This window comes from Neltuma alba, unplaced genomic scaffold (genome assembly GCF_004799145.2).
Source record: "Neltuma alba isolate B1F8T4 unplaced genomic scaffold, ASM479914v2 tig00005722_pilon, whole genome shotgun sequence".
Classification (NCBI taxonomy): domain Eukaryota; kingdom Viridiplantae; phylum Streptophyta; class Magnoliopsida; order Fabales; family Fabaceae; genus Neltuma; species Neltuma alba.
In genome coordinates, this window is record NW_021634207.1 from 306,817 (window position 1) to 327,905 (window position 21,089).

Below are 21,089 nucleotides of genomic sequence, written 5' to 3' on the forward strand. Positions count from 1 at the left end.
GACTTGGGGAAAAAAATATTATGGAGATCGGCTGCTTGTTATATGAAATCCTAGGTTCAGATCAAGAACATCATATACTTACACCCCGTCGTTCAAAAATAACAACATAAAAAATAGGTGAAATTTTGATGAACATTTCGAAAGAACTTGAATGATAATATGCCTTGAAATATTATCACGGGGGAACAGGGAGAGAATATTTTCTACATTTTCAATAACACTCTTTTGTCCTCTCCAAATAATCCAAACTCATTGTTATGAACCACACAGCGAACATGTTTGCTTTACCATGAGAAATAACTAAAACCATGATTTTGATGAAAACAAAATTCTCATACTTTAGTTTAAACTACATGTTCATTTTATGCGATAGCTATGTTTAAGTCGAATACGCAAGCAATGGGAGACATTTTGCCCCTGCAGGACTCCATTTATCGAGTTGGCATTCTAGCACTGCATGTCTCCAATTTCCTCATTTGCAGTGGCTTGTTAATGGATGAGTTCAGTTTATAGATACTATGTCGGGCATGAGTTCAATTTCTAGGTTTTCTGTCCGGCATATCAAATGGACTGAGAATCAGATCTCCATAGCAGGTGGCCATACAGTGTTTCCAGGTAATGGTATTCGGGCATACCTGAAGTGTCAAGTAATCTCAGATTAGGTAGCCACGCGCGGAATTCCGATCACAGCAATGGAATGGGAATCAACGTTCACAGCAAATGCACTTTTGTGTTGGAGGAGAGGAGAGACGCAGGCGGGAAGAGTAAAACCGGTTGAATGAATCAGTTTATTTTAAACTGATCCTATCTCTGAAAATAAAACTACCGCCCCGTCTGTCCTTATCCATATTTTGAAGGAAAAATTACAAATAACCATTTAAAACCCACAGGTTATGTTATTTGCATTAGAGCCCCAAATTTAATGGGCTTGGGCTCAATCCACCAAGGGTGGACTGGCCCATTTTCCTACATCAGGGGTAGAGTCTGAACTCAGAAATCTGCAGAAGGACTCAACAACTCAATGATTCCAGCAACTCAAAATATGAATCTGACGAAAATAGCAAGGAATAAGGATCCGTGGTGATATTCTTTCTAAAATATCGTTTTTTTTGAAGGTACAAATTTTCTATGGCCATATGATCTATTTCCTACTATGCGAATGAATCTTCCAGTTGAAGATGGTTCGTGGAATCTCAATCTGGAAAAAGAATCATTTGTTAGTAATCTCCTTTCATAGAGGCTTTGCCTTCGCAGTGTTAACAGCATCCTTAGCAAGCAAGAAACGAGCCCCCCTCACAAGCTCTTCCTTCACCATGAACAAAACAGCGGCAGCCAGCACACTCTGTACAATTTTAGTACTCATACCGTTGTAAAATCCATAAAACCCTTCATAGCGGATCATCTTTATAATGGCATCCCATGTTCCTGGATTTCAAGAATGCAACTTCAGAAAGGAATTCAACCAAAGAGTAAATGCAAACAAAACATTAGGATTTGAGGCTAAATTTTCATGAAATAGTTTTTAAGTGGTTGTGTGCGCGCGCACGTGAGTTGGGGAGATTGCATTAATCATCAAATTGAACAAAACCAACGTGCCACATGTTCGCTTCAGCAAAGCAAACTCAATAACCTCTTTGATGATTAAGGCGGAGGGGTAGACTGAGCCTACAGCAATTGAATTATGACCATCATTCACAGGTAAGATATGATTATCACTGTAACTTAAACCTTTATAATGGTGCCTCTTGTCATCAGTCTTGACCTGCCTTGCTTGAAGCCTAGCCTACAATAGCAAACATAACAAGTAAGAAGACCAGAACAGCATTTGGAGCACAAATCATTTTCCCATTTTCCCATTCCATTCTTCTTGCAAAGAATTGACATGAAGATGATACATAAGAATATGACAGTAGAATTTTTTCAGACGGGACATATTTGATAAATGATAGTGCAACATCAACCGCAGTAACATTGTGTAAAAGATAAGAAGTGAGTTATGAACTGTGTAAAATGACACGTATGTCCAAGAAATTACTGAAAGCCAACAATATGGCATTTGCTAGCATTTTGTGGTCCATATGTTTTGCAGATAGAGTACGGGTGATTTGAATGTACAAATTGATCAATGCTCCTTAACATATAATAATGAACATTGGACATTAAGGGGGCAAGAAAACCAAAAAAATTAGGGCAGCAAAAATGAAAATGTTGAGATAGAAGTGTAGTAATACAAAAAAAAGATAAGATCTGTAATAACTACATACGAGGAAAAGTTGGCATGACTCTCAACAAAGGGGAAATGATATAAAATAAAATCAGTTTATACGGCTCAAAAATGCGCAACGAACCCTGACAAAAGCACCAGGAAGAGAGTTGCGCAGATGGTCTTTAGCCTTAGGATCAAAGATGAAGGAAGGTGAAGAAGGACATTCAAGGAAGTCATCTAAAAAATGGGAAATTGTTGGAGCACAATGGCATAAGAAAAGGTTTCTGTTGTTTAATTTACATGAGATGTCACTGTTTGACAAGAATCACCTGCCATGGAAAATTTACATGGTTTGTGGTGATTTATATTCTATAATACCATAATCCTCCATATCTGAAATTTAACAAATACAATTTCAAGTTGCTCATTCTTTTTTATCCTGCTAAACGAAAGATTCTCACTTAGCCAACTGAAAACATCTTGAATAAGTTAGTATGATATACCTTCACAACTAGAAGAGGATAGGTTACAACAGTAGCTCCAAGCTTAGCCAAAGCCCCAAGAAGGAATATCTAGTGACAATTTAGTTCATCCGCAGTGACAATTAAATCAACAATTCAACATGTTGAAGAATATAAGTGTGAATAATAAACCAGAAAAAAAGGTGTAGCTACGCAGGGAAGTGATATAAGACTATACCTCTAAAGCAGTAACCCCATCACTACTCTTCTTACTCAAAGCACGTCTTCTTTTTAACCGTGACAACATGGCTTCATACAGCATGAACTGTATAGAAGGATTGCTAACCTGAGATCAGTGACATCCAATCAGTATTACTCCATTAGCACGAGAAGGATTCACTTAAACGTACCATGATCAATGTTGGTAATACACCTTTCCAGAAACCCCAGACTCCAGCTTCACCATACACTTCTTGAATCTGTAATTATATGTTTTTATTTGTATTACTTAACAAGTAAAAATATCTGTTCAGGTTTTAAGCTCACAATGTTAATCAGTGATCAGTCCCAAATGCATGAAGTAAGAGTCACTCAGGAACAAGGAGAGCGGACCTAATAAAATTCCGTATAATTGACAAAAAAAGGAACATGACTCATCAAAATTACCAGTAATTTATTGGAGTATTTACATATTATCTCTTCCAAATAGGATGGACCAGATGGTCAAGATGCTCAGCATATTAATCGAAACACTATACTTAGTTTACAAAACATTTTCTCACAGGTGAATGATAGCCTAAGAAGCATAATTACCATGTGCCGTCTAAATTGCAAGAAGGGCGACCAAGCAAGCACAGATTTAGAAGTCCAAAACCGTAGGGAGCTACTGTTAAAAATAGATTTTACCTACCACATGACTAGTTCCATAAGGAGGAGGTTCAGCTGCAGAAATAATTGCTTGTTCTGTGGCTACAGACGAGTCATGACCAGGCATGGTTCTCTCCAACTCTTTTCTATGAGTCTGCACAGTGAAAACAATTTTGAACATTAGAAATAGTAGAGAACAGACTATAAGACATGCCTGGTGAACCAGGCCAGCGAAAAGCAGAGAGAAATTATGTTTATATTCCACAGCTTTTCTCAAATTCCTTGGAAAACTGAAACAGTAGATTATAACTGTGAAAAAATATTCTCCAAAAGGAAGCCCCAAACTAGCTATCAAATCCATAAACCTCTCCCTTCCAACTTTATATTTGTTATTTAAGAGATCATTTAGCAGATGATTCACGAAATTCTTTGAAAAAACAGTATCTGTGAAAGAAGGTTTTAAACTTTGTAATATTTTTTAAATAGATAAAATCTGAAACCAAATGAGAAGAAGCATAGTCTTTCCCACAAATTGAATCGATATCAGCTTGTCTAAATCACAGAATTAGTCAGAAACATGATAAAGGGGCGTGGGTGACTTTTTGGAGCGGGTAAGAAACATAAACAAGCCATTTACCTGCATCCGTGTAACAACCACCCATATGGGATTTGTCAACAGCACATTAACACACCTGCAAACAGGGTTTCTCAAGCAGATTGAGTCACGCCACACTTGCATAATCAACAGTTTTAACAACTTCATTTGTAGCCAATGATTATAGGAAGACCAGTCGCATATTTACAAGGCCAAATGTGAGAGGACTTGAAACTCTACAGCTATAAACAACAAAATTGTTGTAACCAGTGAAGGCCACTACTTTAACCAAGCTTTAAAATTTGCAGCACAAGAAACTGCCGCAACCATAGGCTCTGTACAGACAAGGTATATTACCCTGATAAAGCAGCGACAAGTAGTGAGGGTAACATCCCAACTGATCCATCACCAATGCCAATCTTTTTCTGTTCTAGAGCAGCTGCTTCAGCCTTGCTCCTGAATACTTGATAGAAGTAGTAGTAAACACCCTGTACTATAAACATTGTTAGTAAATTTGGAATTGAAATCAAATGAAAAGGTTAAACAGCTTGCTATAAAATACGTTGCTCAGGATTTGGCTGATAAGAACTCTTGTTCATTTAAAAAGAAAAGACTACCATTACAGATCATGCAACATTAAACAAAGAATCCTATCATTAGGTTAAGATTTACTTCTGATAATACATCACATAACAAGTTTATTGTTTTTTTTCTCTCGAATGTCTTCAGTACCAAACCAAGTCAGAAGCAAACATTATTTATAGCATGAATAGATTTGAGCTAATTAGACATCCATAAATTGTCCAAACTCCAAGGTCTGAAGGCTGGAAAGGTTCTTGCTTTTTGTCCTTATTTTCTTTGCACCCCACAACCCCCTTTTTTTCTTGGGCACTAGCCACTTGTAAAGAACAACCCCTTTAAAAGAGCATCAAGTTGCACAGACCTGAGACGCAGCTGTGCCCACAAGCGACGGCATCAATCCTCCGTACAACCGCTCCCACCCCTCGTGCTTTACCACCTACATTTCCCCCAAGAAACACGATTACTTGACCACGAATTATGAAAGCACTTTGACTACAATTATTTGAACACGGTTTAGCTACAATACAAGACACAGAATCACTGGGATCGTATCTTTTTTCCCCGTTTAATCAGAGACTTGACGGTGAGATTAGTTTTTTTTTTTTTTTTGCCCTTTGCTTCGATATAGGAAAGCAGACTATCAATACGGCTAAACAATTGTAAAGGCAGAGACCTGGCACATTTCCTCAAGAGTTCCAAGATTCCTCTGATCTTTCTTCGGGTCACGCTCGGTTTGTTGACGAGTGTTTACCTGTAGATCAGCTCAGGAAAATCAGAATAAATTGTTAACATAAAAAAAGTGAAAGGAAAATATTGAAGCCATACAGTTTGGAGAGGATATGTGATGAGCTGGGCAATGATCCCTCCTCCAGCTCCGGCGAGCCCATTGATCAAAGCGTCCGACATGATTATTTTGCAGGGAAAAATGGAAAATCTTGATTTCTCAGGGAAGCAATGCAGAGTAAGGCCTTGAGGATATGATAGAGGGGGAAGAGAAGATCTAGTACTAGCTCCGGTGAGATGGGAGGAAATGAGACGTTCCTGACGGAGCACTTGTCCGGAGCAATTTTAGTGTAGGCTTTTACTTGAAAAGTCCACGACCTTAATGCGGGTGGCAGCTTGGGGGAAGTAGTTGCGCTGGGGAGAAGGAAATGACGTTAATGCTGTTAAGGCTGCATCCGTATGGACCATTTTACCCTTCACGGGCGAGAATATGCTACTGCTATCCTCCCGTCACTGGCGGACCTACCTTGATACGTTGGCGGCCATTTGGAAGCGGCATTCAAATTATGGCCACTGTCATGTCCTCATCTTCCTCCCGCTAACGCAGGAGGCTGGAAGCGGAAGAGGAGAGGAGGGGCGAGTGGTGACAACGAGGGAAGACACGTGGGTGAATGTGTTCAATTTTCTTCTATAAACTTATTATGGTTCCCCCCCCCCCCTGTACCGATTATTTACGCGTGTTTGCATAGAATAATTTAAAATTTATTACAGGGCTGTTTATGGGGAAAAAAACCCGGCATATTAACACGTCATAAAATTCCAAATTACATACTTTCTTTTTTTAACACAAATAAAGTCTTATAATTAATATTAGAATTGGTATGACATAAGAAACAAATGAGAAAAAATTATGCATTATGTTTATAATTAATAAGATTGACTCTTTTATTAAGATACAATTTATATTTTAGGAAGTGTTTGGGCACTTCTTCAATTGCGGAAAAATCATTCAAACACTTTTTTTTTTTTTTACAATATCACTTTTAAATTGAAAACCACGGTCTCCACATGAAACCATAGTTTTCCAAAAATGAAATCTTTTTGCATTTGGAGATATAAAATCATAGTTTGAAATAAAAAAATATATTTAGTATTATATTTCAGCGCGAGAGATTGCAAAATTCTTTAAAGAATTTGAACTGAAATAAAAACAACTTACTGAAATAATTATTTTGCCAGTTTAAAAGAAAATTGTTGAACAAAAACAATATAGATAAATTCGGGAGATTTGGAAGTAAACCCAAAAAAAATTATCAAATATTTTTTTGATAATTACTCCTTTCGGTCCTATTTATAAATTTTAACCTTAAGAAGGGGTATATTCCATTTTATGGACTATGATTTAAATTTGTCTTAACATTTAATGTATTTTTTAATGTTGTCCTTAATTATTTCCATCTTATCATGTTTTTCTACAATTATTTCATCTTTTTTTCTTAATTATTATATAGACATGTTTAAAAACAAAACTCTATTTTTAGCGTATTTATTGTTTTTAACTTATTATTTATTATTCATCAATTAGTTTATAATAAATTTAAAAGGGAGTATAATCATTCGCCTGCGGGGCTGTCCCGTGATTCTTTTTTTCCTTGTGACGCGTGTTCTTCTTTATTTTTGTTGTTTAATAATACTGATGTTTGGATCAGCCGAGTTCGTGTCTTCGCTATCCCTTATATGCAATCCATTCCCCGGGTCCCCGAGGCAGCCTCGTTGCATTGAATATTGATACGCAGATTTTGCGGACCTTTATCGGGTTCTAATAATCAAGCCACCAGATTTTTTTTTTTTTTTGACCAGACAAGCCACCAGATTAAAGGGTTTCGAATGCGATTAGAGTATTTTGATAGAAGTTTTATCCCAATTAAGGTGGGTGAAAGTCTTAGCGAAACCTTTGCGATTGCTTAACAAAATGCTTTTTATTTAATTTGAGATGAAATTGATTGCATACAAAATTTTAGAATATAATTCAACATCACTTGAAATAAATTAATCTAAACAGTAAAATTTGAGGAATTTAACGTGAAGGTGCTTTGAGCTTGGAAGATGCTCGTCTTCTAAACATGGCTCGCTCTCTGCTGATAAAACATGTGGATGGATCATCATTATCTCCCCCTAAAATATGAGCAACGTACCACCAAAACAAAACGACGTGGCCAATGTTTATGTTCTGACGCTGTTTTTATAAAACGCGCAGAGTGATGCTTCACTCGGAAGCGCCACTTCTTTCCTTGTTCCTCATTCTTATACGGGTAAGTTTCCCTTAGCAGTTACCCGCTTTCTCAGAAACAGAGTATAACTCCCCAGACCTCGGCCAACAGGCAGAAAAGGATTGGAGTCTGCCCCCTTAGACTTTCAAAACAAACAAAAGCATGAAAGCTCTCAAGTTTCCTACAAATTCTTGAACGGCATATGAGATGTTTATTGGCATGTCTTTGCTTTGGCTTTCATGCCAAATCTTTGCTCTCCAGTGCATCCTGCTAGGGACTTCTTTAATGCCCTACGAGGTATCTACGTTCGAGCTTCAGCTCTTGATTCCGTATAGTAATTAGTATAAAAGATGTTTATGGTTATTGGGATTTTAAAGTATCATGGATAGTAGTATCTTAGCCAGTATGAGTCGCGGCTCGTACTCGAACTAGAATCTTTCTTATTGCTTTGATTGTGAGGTCCCAATGATAGAAAGTGTTACTTCAATGTTTTTTATGTTTTTATACTTGTAGTTTTTTGTTTTGTTAGTTATTACTTCGTCTGTTATTTTCACGTTGCATATGTTTTGGGTGGGTTTTCTATTTTATTGGTTTATTTACGCTTTACTTAAATTGACTTAATATGACTGACCAACCTCTTTATATACTCATTTCATTATGTTATATAAATTTTGTCTTCTATCCAAATAAAAATTCTCGAGTCTGGGGCCACTAAATATGGGCCCAAGATAAAATTCTAATGGAATTGTTTGGGCCTCAAAATTCTAATTCGTGGATTCAAGGGTGCCAAAAACCATCGAGCTGACCAGCTGATGACGAGAAGGGAGTAAACAAAAAGCACTTGGCTTTTTGTAGGCGGCTTCACAAAGCAGAAACGAAACGAAACCGCGTAGGGAGAACAAAATTCCAGTTTCCTCCTCCTCCGTATCGTGGACGTTCACCATCCTCTGCTTCCGCACGTCGGCGCAAAAGATAGAGCCCATGGCGTCTCCTCGCCCCCCGCCATCGAAGCCCTTGGATCTCGACCTCACCATCGTCTCAGCCAAGCATCTCAAGAACGTCAACTGGAAAAACGGGGATCTCAAGCCCTATGTTGTCTTCTGGGTCGACCCGGACCGTCGTCTCGCCACCAAATCCGATGACTCGGGTTCTACCTGCCCTGTCTGGAACGAACGCTTCACTCTCCCTCTCGCCCACTCTCTCCAAGATTCCTTCCTCACCCTTGAGATTTTCCATTCTAAACCCTCAGAAACGCCCAAGCCCTTAGTCGGCACACTCCGTCTCTCACTCAAGGACGTCGACGACCTGGAAGATTCAACCCGGCTCCGGAAGTTCACTCTCACGCGCCCCTCCGGTCGCCCTCAGGGTAAGATCCATCTGAAGCTCGGTCTTCTTGGACGTCCTCTGCCCCCAACCATAGACTACGCAAACCCTAGCCCTCCATTGGTATGCTATATACCGACAAATCCGATTCCTCCGCCTTCTGCTCGCGATTTCAGGGGATACTCACCTTCGCCGTCTCCTCCACCGTACTCTTCTTACAGCTCGTACCCGGATGCGTACTCTGGGTACTATCCTGGATATTACTCCAGCGCTCCTCCTCCGCCGCCCCCGCCAAGGCCTTTCTTTGATCGTCCGGTGAATTATGGTGGGCCTAGCGGGCCGTCAGCTCCGCTTGATTATTCGTCGTATGATCACAAGCCGAAGAGTGGGAAAATGGGTATGGGTGCGGGGCTTGCAGTGGGCGCTGTTGCTGGTTCTTTGGGTGGGCTTGCTCTTGGGGAGGGTCTGAAATATGAAGAGGAAAAGGTTGCCGAAAAGGTTGAAAATGACATGGCTACCCGGGATGATTATAGCGATTATCGTTATCGAGACTTCTGATTTTTTAGTGGCTATTTTGCCAAGGTTTGAACTTTGAAGGTCAATTCTCTATTATTCCAGTATGCATGTATATATTTCGTCTCCGAGTAGTATTTACGCATCTGTGGTGCGCTGTTTGCGGCCCAGTGAAGTAATTAACAGTTTATCCTATGATAACCTCCCTAAGTTTATGCAGTTCTCTATAAAGAAATAAAGCTGGTTTGCTTATTAGTCTTTGGCTGTTGAGATTGCTTATCAGTTTATGTTGTTAGGATGGAAGAGGATTGATGCATGGGTTGATAGTTCCAAATTCCGAGTCTTTGTTCCTAAGAATTTCTAGTTGCAATAATTATTTGAGCCTACTGTTCAAGTATTTGTCTGCCTGATAAGATCTTCAGCTGCTTAACAGAAACCAGTATAGATCAATAGCTGCAAAACACACTTTATTGGAAGCAATGATTTGGGAAAGCTCCTATGATGCATTATGTTAAGACCTGATTTCTTTTGACTAATTATAGACCGTTCGGGTTGGGCAACACTCACTCTTATGTTGTAGATAGGCCGCTGAAAGTTGCAATTAAGGCCACAATTTGCAGTTTATGATGAAATCCTGTGATGACTTGTGCTGTGACTTGCTATTTTTTGACTAATTACTGCCAAAAGTTGCATATATAAATGATAGAAATGTGTAATATGGAATTCTTTTGGTAAGTTCCATGATATTGTTGCCAATGAACACAGCAAAAGAACCTGCTATTTAGTGTTGGCGCCCTCCTCTGAATTTAATGATGTATTGTAGGATTCAAAATTTCTTTGTTTGACATGCATTTGCCCTTGTTGAGGATATCCATAAACTTGGGACAACAACTTTCTCTATGCGATGTTTAATATATGCGCGGCCAGATCGTCATAAAATTGGTTTTTTTGAATCAGAATTTAGTAGCATGTGATTAATAATTTCATTGGGACGCATATTAAGGCGGTGTTTGAAAATATGGAGGAGAACTTTGGAAGAATACCAATTATGAATAGTGCCTGCAGAATGACTTGTATGCCTTAGTTTACATATGTGATATATGTCACTTGTAATATTGAAAAAGAGGATTTATTTATCCTTCATATCTGTTGGCAATAGCTTTGGGTGGGGGAAAAAACACAATGTTGATCGAGCAGGATAATAAGATCGGCTGGATTGACGTGAACGGTGGAAAGGCATGGGCCTTATTCTGATTTACAATGATTTCGAAACTACTCAAGAGTCCTTTGGAAACAGCCTTTTAATTATTATTATTTACAGAATACCAGCTATTAGCTGATAACCTGTAACATGTAATTTGATAAAAACAATTTTTTAAAAAAGTCATAATCGGTAGAAACTGCTCATTACTCGATGACCATTTATTGTGATATTTTCCCATTTAAATTTAAAATTATAATTTGATTAGTCCAGCTGTGATTGGTTTGGTACAGTTCCTATCGTATTAATAGACGTAGAACAAGTTATTCTCCTGACTCAGGTGCTGGTTTGGTTCCGGATATACTGGTAAAATTGGTACTTACTTTCTGGTCCAACAGGAGTTGCTGGGATCTGAGCGTGAATGATGTGGGTAAATATCCAACGTGTCCAGACCAATTTAAACACGTTCCCGATAAAACTTGGAATAGAAGAACAAATTGTCCAACTAAATGAGTGTTTTTGAATCATGAATTCCACCACTAGATTAGCGTAACGCCATTTGATTAGTGTTATTGTAATGGTGTCATTTGCAGTGACAATTGTATTCTTGCGAGGTACTCTTCCGGTCTTTAATATAAAATCCAATTGTTGAGTTAGTTTTGATCCTAAATATAAGATCCATTTTTTATATTTATCAATTTTTTCTAAATTACTCTATAGATACTCCATCAACTATAATCAAGTAGAAGAGGAAGAGAAGATATTAAGAAAGATGATTATGGTATTTTTAAAAAAAATCATATTTCTTATAATTATCTAACTTATCTAATTTTCTTAATCTAATCAAATTAGTTAAATAAGTCTTAATATAAGGACCGTTATTTAATGTCAATTAGAAAACACGTTGGACGTTCGTAATTTGTCCCGCCTCTCATTTGCGGCCCTGACTTGGGTCGGACAGGGCAGAGTTCCATTTTGATTGACGTTAATGCTTTGTTCATTCTTAACACAAAACTCTCAATCCTAGCCCACGCAACATGGGCTGTTTACTTTGTCAGAAGAGGCGGATCTTCGTTCCTCCCCACCCCGGCCCATCTGAAAAAGCAGGTGAGGAGTAAAACAGAGAGTCCAGATATAAAAAATAAAATATTTCATAATAAATATGTATTTTAAAATTTATTCAAGTTAAAAAGTTTTTATTTTTTTATGGATAAGACCTGTAATAGGGATCTGTAAATATAAATATTATATTTTCAAAATCAGGAGCTTTGCCTTAAAACCAAACTTCATCCGACTAATAGTGACCAGCTTCTATCATCAACGGCTCAACGTTTGTTATGTCGGATCATCACACAATCACATGTTTAGTTTAAACGGGGAGGGAGAAAAAAAAAAAAGAAAAACCTTCTTTCCGCTATGCCCATAACGCGCGTGTTTAATTTCTTTGTACCCTTAACCACACCCATGCCTGTAATGTTCAAGGATGAATGGATTTGGATTCATATAGAAAATCCCACGTTGAATAAATTTGAGAAAATCAATAAACATTAAGTCAATCTTATCTACTATATTTTAATAACAGTTTACTACATTTAAAAAGTAAATTACCATATATTTTTATAACAATTCTTGATTTGGGATTTTAAATTGAGATTTTTCCAAAGTTGAGTGAAGATGCGGGGGCTTTCACTACCATCACCGACAATCCGATATATAGAGAGTGTTTGGATATAAACCAAATCATAATTTTAAACGTGTTTTTACAATTTGCAAAGCAAATATGTAAAGGAGTTTGCCTCGTTTTACTGAAAAGTGTTTTTAGAAAGTGTTTTTGACAATAGCCAAACACCTCTATAATCTCTCATATCCATCACCATTTTGACAAAGGTGTTCGTTTGTAATTTCCAAGTGATTAACGTTATCCATCCCCTGCATCCTCCTATTAATATACGCCAACCTGAGTACCAGCGCATTATGTTGAGATTTGAGCCTGAATAAATTATCAACTTTTCTCGCATGCCTAATTCATTAATTTAACCCGGCCAGCTCATTCTTTCGGGCACACTCATGGTTTTTTCTTTTTTCCTTCCCGTTACCTGTTAGGCTGTGTGTTCTCGCTCTTTGAAACTAATAAGCTAGAAAATAAGAAAATTAATCTTCTAATCCTCTCATAGACTCTCTGAATTTCAAATTAGCTCTATGATTTATAAATTTTATATTATATTCCTGGTAATTTTATCCGCTTCAACATTGAAAGTTCATCCTGACAATTTTGCAACATTAGAACTCATAAGTTTTATCCATACAATTTTAAGAGTTCCTTACATAATATTACCTCCGGTCCTTAATATAAGACATCGCTTGACTTTTATTTTGATATTAATTATAAGACCCCAAATCCACTTTGTCTCTCATATTTATGCATTTTTTCTCAAGATAGTCCATCTAATAATGGTAGTTATGGCCAATAAACTTGATTAGTAAGGATATTTTAGAAAATACGATACCTATTTATTATAAATAACTAACTTAATTTATTTTTTTAATCTCCTCAAATTAGTCAAGTAGCTTTTATAATTAAAACCGGGGGTAGTATCATCTAGGAGGAGCTAGAGCAAGCGTCCCGCTATAAATTTGGGTTGGGCCCAATCTCACCTAAAATTCTGTTATTTAAAAAAAAAAAAACAGAGAGAAGAAATCATAAATTCTATGCGTTTAGGCTCCCACGTGGCTTGAATTTGTGAAGATTAATTCTAAACCCCGCCCTGCTCATAGGAATTAATCCTAGCTCTTAAAAAGTAAGAAAACTAGGGGAGTGATTTGGAAAAGTTCAAATCAAATCACAGGGACCAATTTAAAAGCTGACTAAAATTATACGGATAAAAAATCATTCGTCCCTCGATAGAGAGTGCTGTGTTGATTTAATAAGCGAATCTGTTTACTCGTAGATTTAGCGCCAGCTTTAGGGATCTGTTAGTTTTCTTGTTTTATTTCAGTCTGGTTCTTGACTGGGGGGATCGAAAAAACACTGGGGCTGTATATAACTTCTTGCTGTTTAAGAGATGGTTTAGTTGATAATCATGCGGGTGCGGGTTATATATGTTCAGGATCTTCATTCTCTCTTGATATGTGATGATTCCGTTAGTAAACCGTTTTTTATTTATTTTTAAATATTCTTTTAAATTGGGAGGTTTATTTCATCCTAATCGGCACCGAAACTCTTCTTAGACTCATGACGGATGGTTATGAACTTATGATTCTTTTGAAAAAGAAAAGAATAAAAATCTTGATAATCTGCTTGTCACAACTTACTAGTGCTGTACTGCATATCCTTTTGTTATCTTCCGCGCCACTTTTATTTATATTTCTATCCCCCACCAAACATATTGAAGTATTGAACATGGATTAGACGATTAAGTTAAATAACACTCCCTCCATCTCCTTATTTAATTATTTGCACCCGTCACCTTTTTTTTTTTTAAGGAAAAAATCATTTCTATAATTCTCTCTCTATATGCGTGTCTCACTTTAAAAATTAAAGTCGGGATTAACCATTAGTTTTGTCAATTATACATACCCTTGTGTATGATTGACACAACCCTAAAAAATAATAATTAAATAAGGGCAAATTAAGGAAGTTGAAAAAAAAAATTTAACATATTAATCATATTGCCGATTAATATATAAAGTAAAATGAACGAATGGCTCGATTATTTGGGCATGACCTCACCGTCCAAGGAAGACTGTTTATATTTGATTGGACTGGAGTGCTTGAAATATGATCATTGCCTGCAGTGACGAATTTATTATCATATTATTAATTGGTAATCTCAAGAAAGGGAGGAGAAACGTATAGAATGGATGAACGGAGGGGTGGCTAAGGCTGTTCACATGGGATTTCTATATGACTTTGTGTTGATTGCCAGATGGCTCTAGATGACATGGAACAATGCAGGATGGCGTTAGCATTAGCTGATTAATTAATTAAAAAACACTGAGCTAAGCCTTTTAATATTCCGCAACAGAAATGACGTAGAGAGAGTGCATGCATCGCATTTAGCTTGTTGCCACTAAAATATTCAACGACATGCATCTATCCTCTCCCTCCATCTTCATCACTAAATTACCATTTCAATTTTTGCTTAACAGGCTTTTAATAGTAGTGGGATATCCGTGCTTAATTAAAAAACCTGCATTCCAATTTCAGCCAGACAACAAGGGAGTTAACTACGTATGTACACTTAAATCCAAAATGAAATGGCAATACATGCCGCAAATGTCGTCTACAGTGATGCAGCCTTTGATAATAATACTCCTTCAATCTTAAACATAAGATTCACTTTGTAATAACTAAGAAACGAGCCTTATATTTAATATTGAAGGAGTATTATGCATGCCTAAATTAACAAATATATCAGGAAGCATGAAAGAAGAGGAGTTAAGGAATAAAATAAAAAAGGAATATTTATTTGAGGGGTCAACTGGTTTGACGTATGGGGTCATACTCGCAAGTTGACATTAACAGGAGGCAGCTGTGGCGGAGGCCTGAGGCGGTGAGATTAAGTTAATGTGACATGAGAGGGTGCATGCATTATTGACTCATCGGCTGCTCCCCTTCTTGCCGATGACATTCACTGTTCCTTTATATGTTGCCCCCTCCCCACTTCCACATATATCCTCATTTATTCCTCACACCCGATGCAGAGATTTGCTAGCTCATTTCATATCCATTTGGAATAACTTATATATAGTTTTTTAATTATAATTTACTGAATAAGAGGTAAATATGTGAGAAAAATTTTATCTCAGTTTACATAAAACATATTTATAAGTAATTTTAATAATGCTGATGAACAGAATCCTAATTATTTTATTGATATTTATGGCCAGATTACTTTAGTTCAGTTTATTGAGCCATTGCATACATTAAATAAATCAGAATAAATATAGATGATGAGACATGCAAAGTCATCACATGCCAGTTAATATGGATGGATTGAAGCCTCAGTTAATACTGTCCCAAACACAGCACTCAACTCAGCGCTGCGCTTGAAGGTCTTGGAACTGCCTCCGCCCATGCCAAAAGGAAAGGAAAGGAAAGGGTTCGTATTCACTATTCAAGAACACCACAGTGACAAAACACCACACACGTGGCGAACAGTAAGGTACAGCACACGAGCCAGCGAAGCCTTGGGTGTGGGAGTGGGGATGTTGAGAACTTCTCTCCTGGGTGGCCCTTCTGTGAAACACGTGGCGCATTCCGAGGCCGTGAGGATGCCAGTACTGTCTAGAGTGGCAATATTATGATACGACACCTCTGCTCCAGAGAGCCAGCCTCTTCTTTTTGGGGTTTAAATGAATATCAAGTGACTTGCTTCTTCATTAGTCAAACTATTTTTTAAAAACAGCAAAACCGGATTACGCTAATCGTATTGGCTTCATTAATCATCAATCATTTATTAGAGATTCTGACACAAACCGACAAATCAGAGGGATGGCGGTTGAGGGAGATTCTTGAGTACCAACCGACCCCTCCATTTTCAAATAGATAATGCAGTGCCGAGTTCCGCCCTGAATATTATTATTATATTATATTATAGTTTTAGTTAGTATAATGAAAACCGCCAGAAGGAGAACATATGTTACGTGAATATAATAAGGTATTCTCACCCCCGACTAGCCTTAATGGAATGGTATTGGATTTAGTTATTATTGGGACAGTTCATGATTAGCTGAGCCGTTAAGATTCTGAGGGGCGGACCCCCTCAGCGATTCCGATGACAGCCCAATTCCAGAACGTGAAATGTCGGCGCTTTAATTTCTTCATCATCTCATCTTTCGTTCGCTGTACATATTCTTCATGAACTACTCGTAATAGTTATAATTATGGATCATGGATAATTTGATTTGCATGGCTCATGCCTCTCGATGTATTGTTTCGTTAGCCGGGGCCTGAAGCAGCGGTTGCAAAGGGTACGTGCATGCCCGGTTTGAAGAGGGCCGGAGAGAAGAGCGATGTGGGCGTATGTGGGAAGCCAGTAAGAAGCGACAGCAGTGTTGACCGATAGATCGAATATAGGATGGGATTTGTACCGTGTGATTGATATTGTAGAAAAAGATGAATGGATTGAGCTGGGATACTGCGGAGATTTTAAGGAAAAATCCAAGAGATCCTTAGGAATCTCCAAATTGCGTTATATAAAATATATATATAGATAGATGCGCGCATCTTCCTCGCTGCTGCCTCTTCACCTATAGTCGTATCCAGCAGAGGGAGAGGGAGATCTCTCTGGGTTTGCAATTCCAGGCTATGAAGGTCCGCTCCCACGTGGTCCCCTCCAAATCCCGCTTGCTCGTATCACTCCCCATATCCATCTGGCCAGCTCCTTTGTAGAGTATTATATGTTACTTCTCTGGTTCTTAATATAGGATCCAATTCTTGAGTTGGTTTTGATCCTAAATATAAGACCCATTTCTCATATTTATCAATTTTCTCTAAATTACCCTATAGATACTCCCTCACCATAATCAAGTGTAGTATTAAGAAAGATGATTATGGTATTTTAGGAAAAACGTGTCACATTTTTTATAATTAACTAACTTACCTAACTTCTTTAATCTAATCAAATTAGTTAAATGGGTCTTATATTAAGGATCAGAAGGGTACTATCAGATTTCATATATTCACGGCCTCTCTCACTCTTCTCTGAAGTCTGATCTCTACCCTCCTCGATCACATTTAGCATTGATCCTGTCTTCCCCCTATACTTCAATTACATATGCATGCTCGCTCTCCATTTTATAAATTACCGTTTCGTCCCTTTTCTCTCCATCCCCTTCCAATCACGTGCACGTATTCAATTCAGTTTGTCATGCCTGACGTGTCCTACAATCACATACGCATCATCCTACTCTTACCCCATTCTTCTAAGTTACAAAAATTCAACTAATACATTCAGCGACCACGCCTGCTTCTTTATTAATTATTCCGCTTATTAAAACTAAAACGCTCAATCCGCCATCTTCCACAGTACATTTAACACGATGTACTCGGTCCCGTGTTTCGCCTGCCTTACTCCTCTCGGATACTAATTCCACGGCTCGCTAACAACAAAAACACTCATTCATCAATTACCAAAATGACGAGAAGAGCACATCGGACATACCAAACTTTATTTCTAGTTATTTCTTGTTTATTTAATTTAATTATTCCCCTCCCTCCCTTTCTTTTTATTTATTTCGTCGCGTTATTGCACCGCAAGATTTTAATTTTACGCCCTCCTTCCTACAGTACCAAAGTCAGACTTGGAACAGAATATAGTATTCTCTCCGTCATGATTAATTATAATAACTTATTATGTTGGCTAATTAATTTTTGTTGTGGAGGTCTTATATAATAACGCTCAGCTCTGACCAATAGAAAAATATTCTGGTACAACACACAGAACTACTAACCATTTTAAATTCTGAATGGAGGTGCGAGCTTCTAATAGTAATTTGTTTTAAATCTGCTTTGATGTAAGTAATATTATGGAATATAATTTTTTATTCCGGCCTGATGTGGCCTGGGCTAATATAAACAATGCAAAATTGATGATGATGAAATCACCGGACTGTTCCTTTTAAAAAAAAATAGAAAATAAAAAGCCACCTCCGCATCGCCGGGGTGCATGAACCGAGGGCTTGCTCCCCAGCTCATAAATACCCCAACACTCCCGCCTTTCCCTCCCAACTCCGCCCTTCAGTCCTCACTGGCCTATTGCTCCCCAGCGACGGACTGAGTGCGGAAGAGACACCAGACCACCATTCCAATTCCAATCCCGGTTCCGGTTCCGGTTCCGAATTCCTGATTCCTGCATAAGAGTTTGAAACTTGACAACATGCCTTCTTCTACACCCGCCCTGGTTTCCAAATGCACCGTTTTCCCTGATCGCAAGTCCACCCTCGGAGACCTCAAGCTCTCCGTCTCCGACCTTCCCATGCTCTCCTGCCACTACATCCAGAAGGGCTGCCTCTTCACCCTTCCTCCCCATCTCCTCCCTTTTCATCCTTTCATCCCTCTCCTCAAGTCCGCTCTCTCTCGCACTCTCTCCTTCTTTCCTCCCCTGGCAGGCCGCTTCAGGACCGATTCCGTTGGCTACGTCTACATCACCTGCAACGATGCCGGCGTCGATTTCCTTCACGCCACTGCCACCGGATTCTTCACCCGCGACCTCCTGGCTCCACCCGATGTCCCCGAATCCTTCAGGCAATTCTTCACTTTTGACAGGAAAGTTAGTTACAGTGGTCATTTCAGCCCGATTTTGGCCGTTCAGGTCACCGAGCTGGCAGACGGTGTTTTCATCGGCTGTTCCGTCAACCACGCCGTTACAGACGGGACCTCCTTCTGGAATTTCTTCAATACTTTCGCCGAAGTCTTCAGAGGAGTCAACAATATTTCCAAGGTGGCGGACTTCCGTCGGGAGTCCGTTCTCATCTCGAAAGCGGTGCTCCATTTCCCAGAAGGCGGGCCGAAGGTCACCTTCAAAGCCGACGGGCCGCTGCGGGAGCGAATTTTCAGCTTTAGCCGCGAGGCAATCCAAAAGCTGAAAGCCAGAACGAATAGCAGGAGATGGACAGGCAACGAAAACGGTGACGTCACCAGCGCCGCAGAGTTGATGGGGAAGCAGAGCAACGATCCTTACCAGAAGGAGAACAGGATAGTAACGTTCAGGCCCGAGAACAGGGTCAAAAGTGCGGACGCTGAAACGGTGGAGATATCGTCGTTTCAGTCGCTTTGCGCACTGCTCTGGCGGGCGGTAACGAGCGCCAGGAAGTTGCCAGCGTCGAAAACGACGACATTCAGAATGGCGGTTAACTGTCGGCACAGGCTAGAACCTAAATTGGATCAGTACTACTTCGGGAATGCGATTCAGAGCATACCGACGTACGCGTCGGCAGGCGACGTGGTGTTGAGGGATTTGCGGTGGTGCGCGGAGCAACTGAACAAGAACGTGAGGGCGCACGACGACGCTACGGTGAGACGGCTCGTAGAGGAGTGGGAGAGGAACCCGAGGTGCTTCCCGCTGGGGAATCCGGACGGTGCATCCATCACCATGGGGAGCTCGCCGAGATTCCCAATGTACGACAATGATTTCGGGTGGGGCAGGCCGGTGGCGGTTCGAAGCGGTGGGGCCAATAAGTTCGACGGGAAGATCTCGGCTTTTCCAGGCAGAGGGGGCAGGGGGAGCGTCGATTTGGAGGTGGTGTTGGCCCCCGAAACCATGGCGGGATTGGAGTCGGACTCAGAGTTCATGCGATACGCGTCGTGCTTGCAGTTACATGCTGTTTGAAGGGGCTGCCCCTGCTTCACGAGAATATTGTATTTTCAATTTAATTTTTGGCCAGTGTATGAATGAAATAACTGATCAGTGTTTTTGTTTTTGGCCTGAAAATAATAACTAATAAGTGTTGTGGTTATGATTATTGAATATATTTATTTATTGATTAACTAGGCGTTCAGTGGCTCTGCTCTCTGTCTCTCGTTTCTCTGGTAATTCAAAGCGTAATTCGTTATCGTTGGATTGGTTGCGCATCGTGCTGGGATTGATAATTTGATACTGTTCATTCAGTGGGCACAACTTGTTTTTGGCGGCAAAGAGGATTTCAAAGTGTGGTGGTGGACTGGTGGCTGAGTCCCAGACGAAGAGAGCGGGAATGATTTGTGAAGAAAGCCGCGCCCCCATGATACATGATCTGAGTTTATAGTAACACGTGCAAATTGCTCCGCTTGGACAGTTTGACCACTCCACCACCTGGCCCTTACATCTTACATATGCCCTGCCTTAATGACACAGTGCCTCCGTTTCGGGGAGACATCAGTAACCGCCTTTGCTCTGAATCGTTTCATTGTCTGATGCTTTGATCTTCTTTTCCTCTATCCTGTGTCTTGATATCCAGCAAATTGGATTACACGTTCCGCAAGAAAATAATGTGGCCCTTCATAATTTTTTCAGAAAATCTAACACAAATACCTTTTGAGTTTTTAAAATTTTAAATTAAAATTACTACGGATATGTATTGTCATTTTTCCTTCAAGTGTAATTAATTACTATTCTTATATTTTATGTTAAACATTGATATTAAGGAAGAAAAGGCCCAATCATCGTCAATCAAAATATTATTATAAACATTGCAACTTATTGTTCATATTTTGTGCATTCCATGTAGGACAATACACACTCCTTTCATCCTCTTTACAAGTGACTTGCAACATGTTTTATTGAAATTTAAAAAAAACTTTATTAATTACATATAAAATTTAACAACTTTAACCCTATTTAATAAATATTTTTTAAAAAAAATATAA

General features: G+C 39.0%; 2 protein-coding genes across 3 annotated transcripts; one reads left to right on the top strand and one right to left on the bottom strand.

Annotated features, from left to right (window-relative positions):
- Positions 1 to 1,028: 1,028 nt before the first annotated feature.
- Positions 1,029 to 5,924, bottom strand: LOC114748421 (peroxisomal nicotinamide adenine dinucleotide carrier). 2 transcript variants are annotated; one of them, XM_028936808.1, is made up of 11 exons: positions 5,537 to 5,924; positions 5,385 to 5,462; positions 5,073 to 5,147; positions 4,487 to 4,617; positions 4,172 to 4,226; positions 3,578 to 3,688; positions 3,078 to 3,146; positions 2,906 to 2,992; positions 2,710 to 2,778; positions 1,729 to 1,783; positions 1,029 to 1,425 (listed from the first exon to the last, which is right to left on the bottom strand). In XM_028936808.1, exons 1-11 carry the CDS (start codon positions 5,615 to 5,617, stop codon positions 1,232 to 1,234), a joined length of 1,005 nt encoding a protein of 334 aa, XP_028792641.1. In that variant the 5' UTR covers positions 5,618 to 5,924; the 3' UTR covers positions 1,029 to 1,231. The 2 variants fall into 2 exon arrangements, with proteins under 2 accessions (XP_028792641.1, XP_028792640.1); XM_028936807.1 differs by having other exon boundaries at positions 2,906 to 3,013; positions 5,537 to 5,921.
- A 2,627-nt stretch (positions 5,925 to 8,551) lies between these two features.
- LOC114748514 (uncharacterized) lies at positions 8,552 to 20,213 on the top strand. The gene is made up of 4 exons (XM_028936942.1): positions 8,552 to 9,580; positions 15,771 to 16,021; positions 16,687 to 16,779; positions 18,592 to 20,213. Exons 1-4 carry the CDS (start codon positions 8,686 to 8,688, stop codon positions 20,071 to 20,073), a joined length of 2,721 nt encoding a protein of 906 aa, XP_028792775.1. The 5' UTR covers positions 8,552 to 8,685; the 3' UTR covers positions 20,074 to 20,213.
- Positions 20,214 to 21,089: the final 876 nt, after the last annotated feature.

Excerpts from the sequence above, each read along its gene's own strand:
- LOC114748421 (XM_028936807.1), bottom strand. The coding sequence starts at position 5,617 with ATGTCGGACGCTTTGATCAATGGGCTCGCCGGAGCTGGAGGAGGGATC. Across the intron at positions 4,618-5,072 it reads TGGGCACAGCTGCGTCTCAG|GGTGTTTACTACTACTTCTA; the intron begins GTCTGTGCAACT and ends TTTATAGTACAG. Across the intron at positions 2,779-2,905 it reads ATGGGGTTACTGCTTTAGAG|ATATTCCTTCTTGGGGCTTT; the intron begins GTATAGTCTTAT and ends AATTGTCACTAG.
- LOC114748514 (XM_028936942.1), top strand. The coding sequence starts at position 8,686 with ATGGCGTCTCCTCGCCCCCCGCCATCGAAGCCCTTGGATCTCGACCTC. Across the intron at positions 16,022-16,686 it reads CCGAGGCCGTGAGGATGCCA|CCGGGGCCTGAAGCAGCGGT; the intron begins GTACTGTCTAGA and ends TTGTTTCGTTAG. Across the intron at positions 16,780-18,591 it reads TGGGCGTATGTGGGAAGCCA|TTCCTGCATAAGAGTTTGAA; the intron begins GTAAGAAGCGAC and ends CCGAATTCCTGA.